The 12,665-nt window shown below is 38.0% G+C and overlaps 1 protein-coding gene across 2 annotated transcripts in view; it reads left to right on the top strand.

The window, feature by feature from the left end:
• The first annotated feature begins 5,665 nt into the window (after positions 1 to 5,665).
• The window catches only part of LOC149190057 (uncharacterized), a 174,900-nt gene continuing 167,900 nt past the window's right edge, over positions 5,666 to 12,665 (top strand). The window contains exons 1-3 of one of the 2 annotated variants that reach the window (XM_089412009.1): positions 5,666 to 5,906; positions 7,452 to 7,542; positions 7,933 to 8,055. In XM_089412009.1, the coding sequence (XP_089268135.1) occupies positions 5,795 to 5,906; positions 7,452 to 7,542; positions 7,933 to 8,055 (326 nt within the window). In that variant the 5' untranslated portion in view covers positions 5,666 to 5,794. Of the gene's footprint in view, positions 5,907 to 6,093; positions 6,222 to 7,451; positions 7,543 to 7,932; positions 8,056 to 12,665 lie in introns of those variants that run through there. The other variant, XM_089412010.1, reaches the window with a different exon arrangement.

Below are 12,665 nucleotides of genomic sequence, written 5' to 3'. Positions count from 1 at the left end.
TGAGAAAAATACAACTGAAAGTGAGAGGGAAACTGTCAATGGAGAGTGCGTACTGACTGTCGACATAAGTTGTCTAATGCGTTGTACTTAAAGCCTTTTTTCCAAGGTCCGCACAATGCCTAACTAAGCTTGCATAAGAAAGATGCGCTTATGCATTTATGAATTACCAAGCATGTGAGAGCAAGTGACTTTAACACTTAAAATCCAAGAAGAAGACTTGAATGCTTAGCAAAACATCATTCCACCATGAAGTGACTATGGGACAACACATTATTAGATCATTAGTAGGCTCCAAATTCAAGTGTAGGCAAAATTTTGGAGCATGTTTATCGCAACATCAACACTTGGCGACACACTCGTAGAACTCCAACTTCTCTGTCTAGATTTTATCCTTTTTTTTTCTCCATAAAAACTAATTCTATTAAGAGGAAGTATGGTACAGTATGAAGATACATCCAAAAGAAGCAAGAAAACGGGCAGCCGGAAAGGATAGACTATCCACCTCGGTCCCCCAAGAGAAACCAAGAAGAGAGCAGTGCTGAACAAGAAATAACAAGAAGAATAGAGTAACAGAAGCAGAACAAAGGATTCTACCCAACGTGGGTAGAATCAACTATTCGACATTTTTTTCCTTTCTTTTTCCCAACTTTGACCTAATCAAGCTGACTCTGCTGAGCTGGTATGATTTGCAAACTGAGCTAGGCAGACGGAGAGGTCTCCATGTCTGAATCCGAGGTAGAGGACTCATGAGATCTTTTCTGTGAGTTTGGAGGGACAGAAGAATCCTCAGGACCAGTCGAGGGCGGATCCTGTGCCATCGATGCTTCCAATCCTTCCGCATCCCCTTCCTCTTCATCTGAGCTAGAGTCAAAATCATCCATGGGAGGAGGATCATGAGGCTTCCAGCTTTTGGATTTCGGCTTAGGATTGGCTTTCTTCTTTTGGGCAGGCATTGAGGGACAAGAGCTCTGAAGGTGCCATGTGTGATGACATTTTCGACAGCGAAAGGCTGTGTTCTTGTAATCCAGGGTCTGAGTCTAATGGAAGTCTCCAATTTTGAGATTAATCTAATCAGGTAGACCTTTGCTCATGTCTATTTCTGCACAGATTCTGGCGAAGGTGTATAAGCCTTTTTCCCCTCTAGAGGTGTCTGTGGCTAGAAAGCGGCCTAGAGTATCACCGATTCCTTGGAATACAACAAAGTGCCAAAGATGCGCCGGGAGATTAGGAAGTCTGACCCAGATGGGGAGCTTGGTGATGATTGTTGTAGAGGGATCGAAATGCGGGAACCAAGGAGTGAGAAATAAACCTGCTGAGCCCAAAACCATGGGCCTTCAGTTAATGCTTTTTGGTAGTCTTCACTAAGACTACAATGAAGAAACCCTTTGAGAAGAGAAGAACCTTGCAGCTGTTGGTCCAGTTAGATTGAATCCATTGGTAGAGATCTGTTGTGCGTGGCCATAGCCCATTGAACCTGTAAATAATGGCATGCTCTGCATACTTTTGGATTTGCTCATCCAGCGAAGGATGCCTTATTTCAATGGAGGGGATTTCCTCCAGTTTGTCCACCAAAAAAGGTTTGGGAGTTTGAGCTGGTGGATCTATTTTCTTGGGCCTCTGAGCATGGACGACATCTTTGTATGAAAAAGTCGCAGCTGAAGAAGACTGTCCAACAGCTCCCCCTCTCAAACGAAGGGTAAAAATGATGGAGTCATTTCTCTTAATGCTGTAAAAAGAAAAGGGGTAAAGATCCTCAAGTTGTTTACCTTCGTGGAGGAGTCGTTGCGATGCAAAGGGAACCCCTAGCCTAAATTCCAGGATTTTCTTGAGATCCTGCACTAGATCCGAAGAGCTTACCCATTGTAGCAGAGTTTTGCCAGAAAGGAGCACGATCTGGATCTGGAATGAGGCGGAGTGATCAGATTTCTGCTTTCCTCTGCAGATCTGAGACGAGAGGAAGCTGGTGCTTTGGAGGGCGACCTTTTCCTGAACAGGCCGCAGGGGCTTGTGATAAGATGAGGTGAGAGTCCAATGGTTATTGGGTTTGTCATTTCTTTCCGCCCATAAGAGATCCCAGATGCTCCTTCCAGGCAGATCCAGGAAGCTGAGAGAGTTCTGAATATGAGATACAGAGTATCGACTATTCTGGGGAGGCAGAGCACGACTTTTGTTAACCCTAGCTGGATTTTCTTCTTCTTCTGAGCGGATCCGGTGCGAATTGCTGGATGATCTTCGGCATCTGCATCCGACGACCAACACAGCCTCGGCCTCTCCGGTGGCGCTCGATTTCCCCTGTTGTTGATTCTTTACAGGGTAAGCAATACCGAAGCTTTTGTCATTCAAAAGCGAAAGGCAGAACTTATCGGCAGTTGCAAGCCCTTCATATGATTTTTCCTGGACCTCTGCGTCTGCAATTTTGCTTTTGCCATGGGTATCCGTGGATAGGCGGCGCCAATGGTGGGAGCGGGGGTTTGACTTTAGTCGCCCCATACCAAAAACCCTAGCACCAGAAACCTTAAACGATTCACTTCGTCCCTCCATTGCCATCGCTCTCCCAGTTTTTTCTTTCAAAGACCGAGGCCATCAATCGTCTAGATTTTATCCTTAAGTGCAAGGTCTCATCATATTAGGAAGTATTGATTCATTGTGTGAATTGCCTTGTCTTCCCCATTTGACCTGGTTATAGATATAGTCTCCTCTATTCCTTTCCTCGGTTAACACATTCACAAAGCTTGCCATATCACAATTATTTCGATCTGGGAGAAGGGTAATATGTAGTTGCGAGTTTAAGATAATCAGAGATTGAGTTTTCATCTAAATGTAGAAACAAACATGCAACCCAATTAATTAAGTCAAATGTAATGGCTTCTCTATTGCAAAAGAAACACACTGTTGATAGCAATGTGCATAGGCCAAAATACATGTAGAGGGAAAATGACAATCACCAAAATGCAAAAAAATAAGTAAAGCAATTCTTCCACTCCAACAAATCTGTTTAAAATTTCTAATGCCATTACTTGTTGGCATGAAGGAGATTAGTGTTACGTTTAATCTTAATACAAGAGTTGAGCATGCATTCACTTTGACAAGGAATCCAACATGACCATGAAAGTTCCATATATAATGCTCACTAAGTACCACAACAATGCCAACAAACACCTCGAAAAGACCATCTTTATCCTTATTGTTTTCTTCACATTTAAATATAAAAATAAAACAAATTTCCCACTTTTATTTTCACATCTACATGAATGAATAAAACAAATATCATCAAATTTTTTCACATGTAGAATCAATGAGCGAAACAAATATCATCAAAATTTTCCTTTTATTTTCATTGCGTCGAGAGGCACTCTACAACCCATTATGAGGGAGACGTTGTCACGTTACATTAAAAAATAATAAAACAATACTTAGATTAACAAACTAAGAAATAGTAATAACCAAAAAAAAAATGTTCACCATAAATAAGATTTTCAATTTCTATCCTAAATTTACCTCAAATTTATATAAGGAGATAATGTAATTCCAAGTAAAAAAAATAAATTACCTTTTAATATGAGGGAGTTGTGTAATTAAAAATGTATTAATAATAAAAATATATTTTAGTGTAAAGCATGAATAAATAGTTTCAATGTACATATTAAATAACATAAGTTTATATTAACTTAATATTGAGAAAAATAAAATAATTTAATTAATTAATTAATTATATATATATATATATATATATATATATATATATATTTTCCCTTTCTATTATGAAGAAGATGTTGGGAATCATGATTGTCGTTAGACCAAAACCCGCAAGTGTTAGGCAACGATTGCATCGCCAAATATAAGGATCCACGAGAGGAAGTTAGTCCATGCCACGAAACACACAAGGAGTGTTGGTTTATCCCATGTCCAACAATCTTCTCCCCAACGCGAGCTAGATGTGTATCGAACTCGTGATCTACACTCTGATACCACTTGTTGGGAATCACGATTGCTGTTAGACCAAAACTCACAGACGTTAGTCAACGATCACATCACTAGAGATAAGGATCCATGAGAGGCGGTTAGTCCATGTCACGAAACACACAGGGAGCATTGGTTTATCCAATGTCCAACAAAAGATGTATAATTTACTATTCTTAATATGAAGTTGATAACATTTAAGAAATATTATTAACAAAAAAAATGTTTAATGTGAGTTATAAATCAAATATTTCAATATGCATGCTAAGTAAAAGATTTTAACATCAAATGAGAAAAAAAAAGTGACAAAGTTCTTATTCCATTAATAAATGCTTTCTAATTCAAATATGAGAAAAATTTGTAATTCCTCCACTATTTAATATTAAGTTCTTATATATATATATATATATACCTTGAGGAACCGACACCTGACACATAACTACTCGTAACTACTAGTGAACATCTGGGGGGCTACGATATGTCATACTCTTTGTAGCCCGAGTCACAATAGGGGGGATTTGACTTGGGTCTTTCAAATTTCAATGATTTCACATTTATCAGATAAACCAATTAAGGTGCCCGAGATTATTGAATAATTTTTAATTGATATATATATATATATATATATATAAAACCAATTGAGGTGACTTGAGATTATTGAACAATTTGTAATTAAGATATAAATATATATTTTTAATTGTATTTAAGCATATTATATTAAGAAAATTGCAATAAAGTAACAAAAAACTTACATCATATCTATGTTTCAAATGATCCATTTTAGTTCTCGATTTACCAAGCATAGAGAGGAATTAAACCTCTTGAGGTGTAAACCTCTTTTAAAGTGAAAATAAATTTGATCCCTCATGGCCCTTAGTAGATCTAGAGTTAAGATGGATCCAAGCTAGTATTGTATGGATATATGTTTTCTACTTTCAAATGTGAGAGGCATGTATTAACATTTTAATGTGGAGAATCTAAATCATAAATAAAATATTTCAATGTTAATTATGCATATATTATATAAAATAAGTGTTTTTTTATTAGTTAAAACATTTTATTAGTGTATTTCTCAAAATTAAAGTAGATCATCTTAACTCTAAATTTACGAAGAGTTTAGAGGAATCAAATCTCTAAAAGTATAAACCTTTTTCCAAATTTTACCCCAAAAAATGCAATTTTTTTAATGAATCCTACACTTAATAAAGGAGTTGTCTTTAGTGAGACTTTTTGGAAGCTTTTCCGGTCAAATTTCTCTAAAATCCGGTAGCAATTTATTGAAATCGCAAGTTTGATAGCTAATTTCTGCACAATTAAAGCATCCTAGGGGTTTTTCAGGTGCTGAATCCAAATACGCAGTTAAAAAACCATTTTAAATAATACAAATTAAGATTTAACCTCAATTTTTTGCGCGGGATTCCATCACCAAAATCTTCAAAAAGTCGCACTAAAGACAACTCCCTTAATGAATCCATAATTAAAAAAAAAATAATATATAATATCTATACCTATTACCAAATATAACTTAAAAAATGTAACTCAAAGAAAAAAACATAACCCCTAAAGAGAAAGTGGTAGGGTAAAAGTAAAAAAGGGAAAAGGTTAAGGTAAAAGAAGTAAAAGCCCATAAGGTACTCCTCGATTTTAAGAGCCTTGTAAGGATTAATCCATTTTACACATAATTCTCTCATTCCCGTTAGTAAACCAAACACCCAATGGCCCTGACCTCGTGAGTACCCTGCCAAGTTCTTGAATTTTCAGATTGAATTTATTAATTTTCATTCCCATTGAATTTCCCAATTTTCATTAGATCACTCTATCTATAAAAGTGCCAATGAGAGTCTCATGGGAGAGCGTCCATATCGATTCGAGCTCCCATGAAGGCAAGCCCAGAAGAGTCTCAACGGTGATTCTCAGTAGCCAAAAATCATTTTCCTTTCTCAAAGGTGATTCTCAGTGGCCAAAAATCATTTTCCTTTTCAGATGTCTGTCATCCAGTTTGAATGCTTTTCTTTTCTTTCACTTCAATACAGTCTCGTCATTCAGACAAGCTACGATGCCTTAGATCCGTTATCATTCTACATTTATTTCAAGAACAACTACTATTTCCACACTAAACTATTCTGCGAATGCAAGGGCTTGCACTAGGGTTTTTTAATCACGCACAAATGGCCAAGATGTATCACGGAGTTTGTAATATAGTTGTGTAGATATACAAAAGATCCTGAGGGAGAGTTGCGAGCTCATAATTCGTCGAGCTGGTAGGATTTCTGTCATTTTTCTTGTCAATTCTTACGAATTTGGAGAATTGGACATAATAGAGCCTCTTGGACTCGTAAACACGGATGAACTAGTGAGAAATGGATGAAACCTTTTTCTGCCAACAAATATTAAAATATATGAATGAGGTTAAGGGAACGTCCAACTGCATCAGGTTTATTGTATAAGGAATATAAATAGGAGCCCGAGACAGTAACCTAACACTTAACACAGATAAAAGGTCTCCAAATAATAACGAACCGGGCTGGACGAACATTTTTCTGTCTCGAGTTCGAATTCCCTTCACCTTGAAATCCAGAGGAAACCACAAGAAACGCCAAAATCAACAGAGTCAGGTAAATAAGAAGAATACATTAAACAAGAGCTGGGTACATTTCTTGGAATTTTAATTATACTGTTGATGTTGCTTCTAGTTAGGAGGTTTGAAACTGAGGCAAAGTGCAGCTAGCGTTGTAGAGAATTTAGATATTTTAAACAGGATATTCCTCCAAAGCCAGCTTCATCAACCTCATCTTTTCTTCAGCGAAACTTTAATTCTCCCACAGCCGGAGGACTGGAGTCTTCTAAAGTGAACTTGAATATTCAATGTAGAGCCACGACTGCTCGCCTCCATGCCCTATCCACACTCTGGAGGCAAGAACGCCTTGACTCTCACCAGGGTTCTTTGACTTGACTCCCAAGGCAATGCAATGGCACAGCCAATGCCCTTTTGATAGCCATGGGTGGTAGGAGAGCTGTTGCAATGGGTCCCTTGCAACCCCTTGGCCAGTCCAGCCTTTTCCAGCCCGTGGCACTCTCCCAAAAGGACATCATCATGATGCTCAGCATCGGGGAAGTTACTGTGCTCGGCCATATTGCAGACTCTTTCAGTGACCCAGAATCTCAAACTAAGACTAGTCCTCTCTCTGCAATGCATTCCCATTCTTTTTGATGATTTTCTTATACATTGTTTAGGCTTTTCTTCATTGGTTAAACCCTTGTTTTTTCCCTTCATTGTCTTCCTTCATTTTTGTTAGCTTAGATATGTTTCTTCTTTACGAGATACGCTAGGCACTCCTTATTTTGTTATTTGTATGGCCTGTACTCTTGAGCCCATTAATCTTTATTTTTGGTTGAGTGACATTAATTCATAATTTCATTTCATTTTATTTTATTTTGTCATCAGAATTGTCAGCATATGATTCAATGCTAAAGCTGATCTTACTTGACAGGTCACATAAAACTTGACGGAGCTGAATGTTTTAAATTTGAAGGCCAGCATTTTATTCCTGTAAACATCATGAGTGCTGAACCTTTCAAGCGGTACATTTAGCACAACCTTGTAATTTCATATGTATATGAGTTTTTAGAAGATTCTTTCAGAATTGTACTTAATCTTTTGCCATTGATTTTAAGAATTCTTTCAATAGTTCCTGATGTTTTTCGGAATTTATTATTTATTCCTTATACGCATTCTGAAATTCAAGAAATTGCAGTGGTGCAAGCAGTGCCTTTTTGATATTTTCCACTATGCCTTTTGTGATTATGGTTACTTTCAAACTTTCTTTTAAGAGAATATACCTCTATTATGTTCGCTTTCTATATTTCAAATGCCCTTAGTTTCCAGTCGTTTGTTTTCAAATTCAAACTGATCAGTATCACTTGTCAGCATTGCCTATTTTTCTGTAATTATTGAATGCACTTATTGAACAGGTTGGTAAGGCTTGTTGCAAGGGCCTTCTATGATGATATCCCTACAAGAGCAGAAAATCAACCGAAATCTGGCAGGAGCGATAACAGAGGAATGGCAGTTGTGGTCCTTGATGCTTTAACAAGGTACTCCCTGCTTATGTAGATGAACATTGTAGATTCCTCACTTGCTTAAAGCATATGGTGAAAGTTTGCAATGTTGCTATCGTATGTCGTTTTACATCTCAAATTAACAATTTAGTTGCAAATTGCAATTATACATCATTGAAGTGCAAAATGTAATAAGTCGATGTGGAAAAACAATATTATAATTTCTGTAGTCTGCATGGATATTTAAAAGGTAACTTTGCAAGTTTGCACTACACTGAGGATGTTGATGAGTTGGCCAAAGAATGGACTGAATTTGTGAATCATGCTTTGGCATCTAGACATGTTCATGCAATGGATGTTACTTTGTACAAGGACCTTCTCCTGACCATTTGAGGGTTAGAATTTTAGAGGGTCTTTGGTTAAACTGCAATAGTATCTTTACTTTGCAATTTTTCTCCCCAGAAAAGGTTTCAATCATTCCCAACCCATGCATTTTCTTATGGAGGAATGATCAATGGCTACATTTCATTCATGTTACACCAAGTTTCCACTATGTGGGGATGCATAATTGGAGGACCCCTCCATATATCAGGGGGCCACATGGGTTAGGACATAGTATCTAATGGATCATTGTATTTCTTATGTCATATCCAAAAATACTGTATAAGAGGAAACAAACTCAAAATGAAATACAACGAAATGTCATGATTCAGAATAATATGAAGTTATAAGTTTGAAATTTGTACTTACGAAGACTCAAGAACAATATTAATTATAAAACATTTATTAGTTCTGAGGGAAGAATCATACTTGTAAAATAATCTATGTAGTTGCTAGCTAGACTGAATTAGCTCATGTTTGACCTTATACTTCCATGTGCTAGAAGACTGCTTCAGTGTCATGAGCCAACATCGATCTTTGTCACAATCCTTTTCATGCTGAACTAGACTGAATGGATCTCATACCAATATCCACTGATGCTCCATCCAGCTTCATCACCATTTTCTGTCTGGGCAGCATAATCTAGACCGATATCCAATGAAAACACTCTGGCAATCCATTGCTATTATGAATTTTCAGCTACCAAGCCACTGATCAGCATCATCTAGAACAATATCCAATGAAAATAGGCTGGAAATCCACTGTTGTTGAGAATTTTGAGTTACCAATCCACTGGCTCGCTCCAAACCAGTGCATAGCACTAGCAATCACACTTGCAAATGTTCATTATGATTTGTTTTAGGGTTTGTTTTTGGGTTATAGAGTATAGAAGGTTTTGTGGTACCCATTAGAAAAGGGTTGAATACTAAGTTGCACAATATGGGGAATTGGGAATGCGTATATGAAATGGGAATGCGCTGGAGACGTGATCCCCCAAAAATTACGAAATGGGGAATGCGTATCCGAACTGGGTATGCATTGGAAATGTAACCCCCCAAAAATGAGGAAACATGGAAACATGATACACCCATACACACACACACATTTCAGAAAATTAGAAAGCATTCAAGTTTTAATTTTTAACATTATAATTTAGAATACAAGTATAGATTCAAGATTAGCTATATATCCAAAATTAGCCTCTACATATCAGCCTTAAAGACTACAATGTTTCATGTATGAACTATGAACAATGAACATAGAAGTTAGTAAAGCCTATAGGGCCAAGGCTAATAGTCATCATCATCTTCTTCATATTCATCATGGAAAATAGAAGAAGAAGCACATTTAGCAGTGGGAGGTGGATTTGTAGAAGTATTTTGAATTCCACTTTGAGGTTCATCAATATTGAATGTAGCAGGATAGATGTCCAAGTTAGGACTTTCAGGATCTACATCCCATTCTTTATAGGGCCCACTAATATACTATGGAGCCCTACAAGATGCGAGGCAAAGGCTGGAATGTACGTACACAAGATCCTCAACCTTTTGCGAACTCAACTTGTTTTGCTTCACCGAATGAATAAAACCATAGGTGCTCCAATTTCTTTTTGTTGATTAAGAGCTTGCCACTTGTGAAAGAATATGAATAGCAATGCTTTGCAGATGTACACCACTTGCTCCTTTGTTGAGTTTTCAATTCTTCTTAGCTTAAGTTTCAAACAATGTGAGGAGAAATGAAAGGGATAACCTCTTTTATAAGAAATTTTTAATTCCTATATATATAATAGTAATGAGAATCTTTGGAGGATATATCCACTTGTGAAAGAATATGAATAGCAATGCTTTACAGATGTACACCACTTGCTCCTTTGTTGAGTTCTCAATTCTCCCTAGCTTAAGTTTTAAACAATGTGAGGAGAAATGAAAGGGATAACCTCTTTTATAAGAAATTTTTAATTCCCATATATATAATAGTAATGAGAATCTTTGGAGGATAGATATATATATAATAGTAATGCGAATCTCTGGAGTATTGGTAACTTCGAAAAATCAGTTGCCACTATTACACTAGATAGAATTCTTTCATAAATGCCACTAATGGGCTACAACATGTCTCTGGAGACTTGAACCCACACAGTTGGGGAAACAAATTGTTCATCAAACCACTCAAGCTAAGATCCTTTGACAAATATTGAAAAGAATATTATTAAAAGCAATTTATTGTATTAAATTAATTTGTAAATGATTTATTTTTATTTTTATTTTTCTGTGGTTTCCAAGCAAAATTGGGATCCTCCTGTCTTAGTTAATGTGTTGAAACCAGTGTTTTAAAATTTGGCTGAACCGAATCAGATTTGGCGAGCTGACCGAGTCGGACCCCTGGTAGGGCTAACTTGATAGAAAAACCGGTTTGGTGGCCGGTTTGTTACCTAGTCAGCTGAATCGAGCCAGACCCCTGGCCGGTTTGTTAAGGTGTTGCGGTTGGTGGATGGGGAAAGATTGGCTATGGGCTTCATTTATGAGAATATTGATCAAGCAAAGGAGAAAATAAAGGCAACATACAAGGATAGAGTGGCTAAGTATGGGCCCATTTGGGAAATCATTGATAAAAGATGGAACAATCAACTCCATTGCCCTATACATGCAGCTGGGTTTTTTCTGAACCCAAGGTATCATCATAAAGCTCTGGACACAGAAGCTTCACTAGGGAAGTTAGCAGTAGCCAGTGGTATTGGTGCCTAGTGATGTTTTACAATTTACTTTATTGTAGAGGCCATTTAGAGCCTCCTTGGTTATGTGTTTTTGCTTTGATCTCTATATCATGTATGTATTGGATAGTGCACTTGGTGCCATTTTGATATAATGGATATATTCATGAGCCTACTTTGATCATATGTTGTCTTCTCTCTATATTCTAATGCATTGTGTTTGGAAACATGAATGAAAATCTTTAAAGTTATGTTTTTTCATAAAAAAATATTTAATGTGTTTTTTACAACGACCGAGTCATTGAAATCAAACCAATCGAGTCGATACCGAGTCGGAGTTGGAGTTGACCCTTGGCCGGTTTTGAACCCGAGTCAGAGTTTTAAAACATTGGTTGAAACACATTGTATGACCATGGAAACACGCTTTATTGCTACAGAAACATGCTACACTGTAGTGTTCCTAACTAAAAAATTCAGTGATAAACAAAGCAAACAGACAAACCAATATCCATAAATGAGATGCAACCAATAAACACGCATGAAAACGCTGGAAATAGAGAACTTCTGAGCCATTTTATTAAATCTTCATGGAGCAAATACAACAGTGATGGGACGGTGCACTTGGGTTTGTCTCCAAGGACAAGCGTGACGTACCTAGGTGAGCAAATGATGATCTGAAGGTTGCCCATCTGCTGCTCCAGAAGTGATGTATGTTGCCTAGAAACTGCATTGTCTGCTGGAAAGGATGTGCTGAAACCCCTGCTTCCCTTGCTCAGAAAATTCGACAACTTCAGTTCCCGGATCCACAACCAAAACCTACCAAAACCCAGGAAGGGTTTGGCCTAGTTCAGACCCCTGAAATCGACCTCCAAGGAGCACATCCTCCTCCTCACGCTGGCAAACTCGGCATGTCTGAAATGGGCTGGGAAAGCTCTCCAAATTTGCCCCAAACAATGAGATGTTGTCCCCTATGGATTTCCACCCTTCTCCCAACTGATCCCAGCTATGTAGCTCTCTCCCCCACCTCCCACATGAGCCCAATCTGGCCCTCTGCGCAGTCCATCAAGGTTGAAAATTGAACTACTCAAATGCAACAACCTCCTACTCCAAAACTCCTCCCAAAGGCTGGTGCTTAGATGTACTCCAGCTCTCCAAGTTTTCCCGACAAATGCTGCCCGGACGAACCCCCAATCACCTCTGTGTGTTTCCCTCTCTATGTGTTCCAGAAATACGCTCTGCTGGTCTATGGGTTGAGTGGTATGGCCACAAATCTCCCCCGGTGCTCCTCAAGGTAATCTGAAATGCCTTCCTAGGATGGCACTCGTAGTCTCGGAAGGTAAGGTTGAATCTCCCGCCTGAGAGACTCGATGCTAAACAACCAATTAACTTCGCTAAGCAGCTTGAGCAAACACAAGTAAGTTCAATGTGCAAGAATGAATGTCTCAATTGAGGAGCTCTTCCTCCTTATATCTTCGTGGGCCTTCCTTTCCTCATGTGGGCTCCTCTCCAAGTCATTCGATTTGCCCAAGTGCCCAAGTGCGTTTTTCCATGTGTG

The sequence above is a fragment of the Pinus tabuliformis genome, chromosome 3_1, assembly GCF_031772625.1.
Source record: "Pinus tabuliformis cultivar Carrire ecotype Pingquan chromosome 3_1, CPIR1, whole genome shotgun sequence".
Lineage (NCBI taxonomy): Eukaryota > Viridiplantae > Streptophyta > Pinopsida > Pinales > Pinaceae > Pinus > Pinus tabuliformis.
The sequence above is the reverse complement of the archived record's forward strand: the minus strand, read 5'-3'. Positions and strand labels throughout refer to the sequence as shown.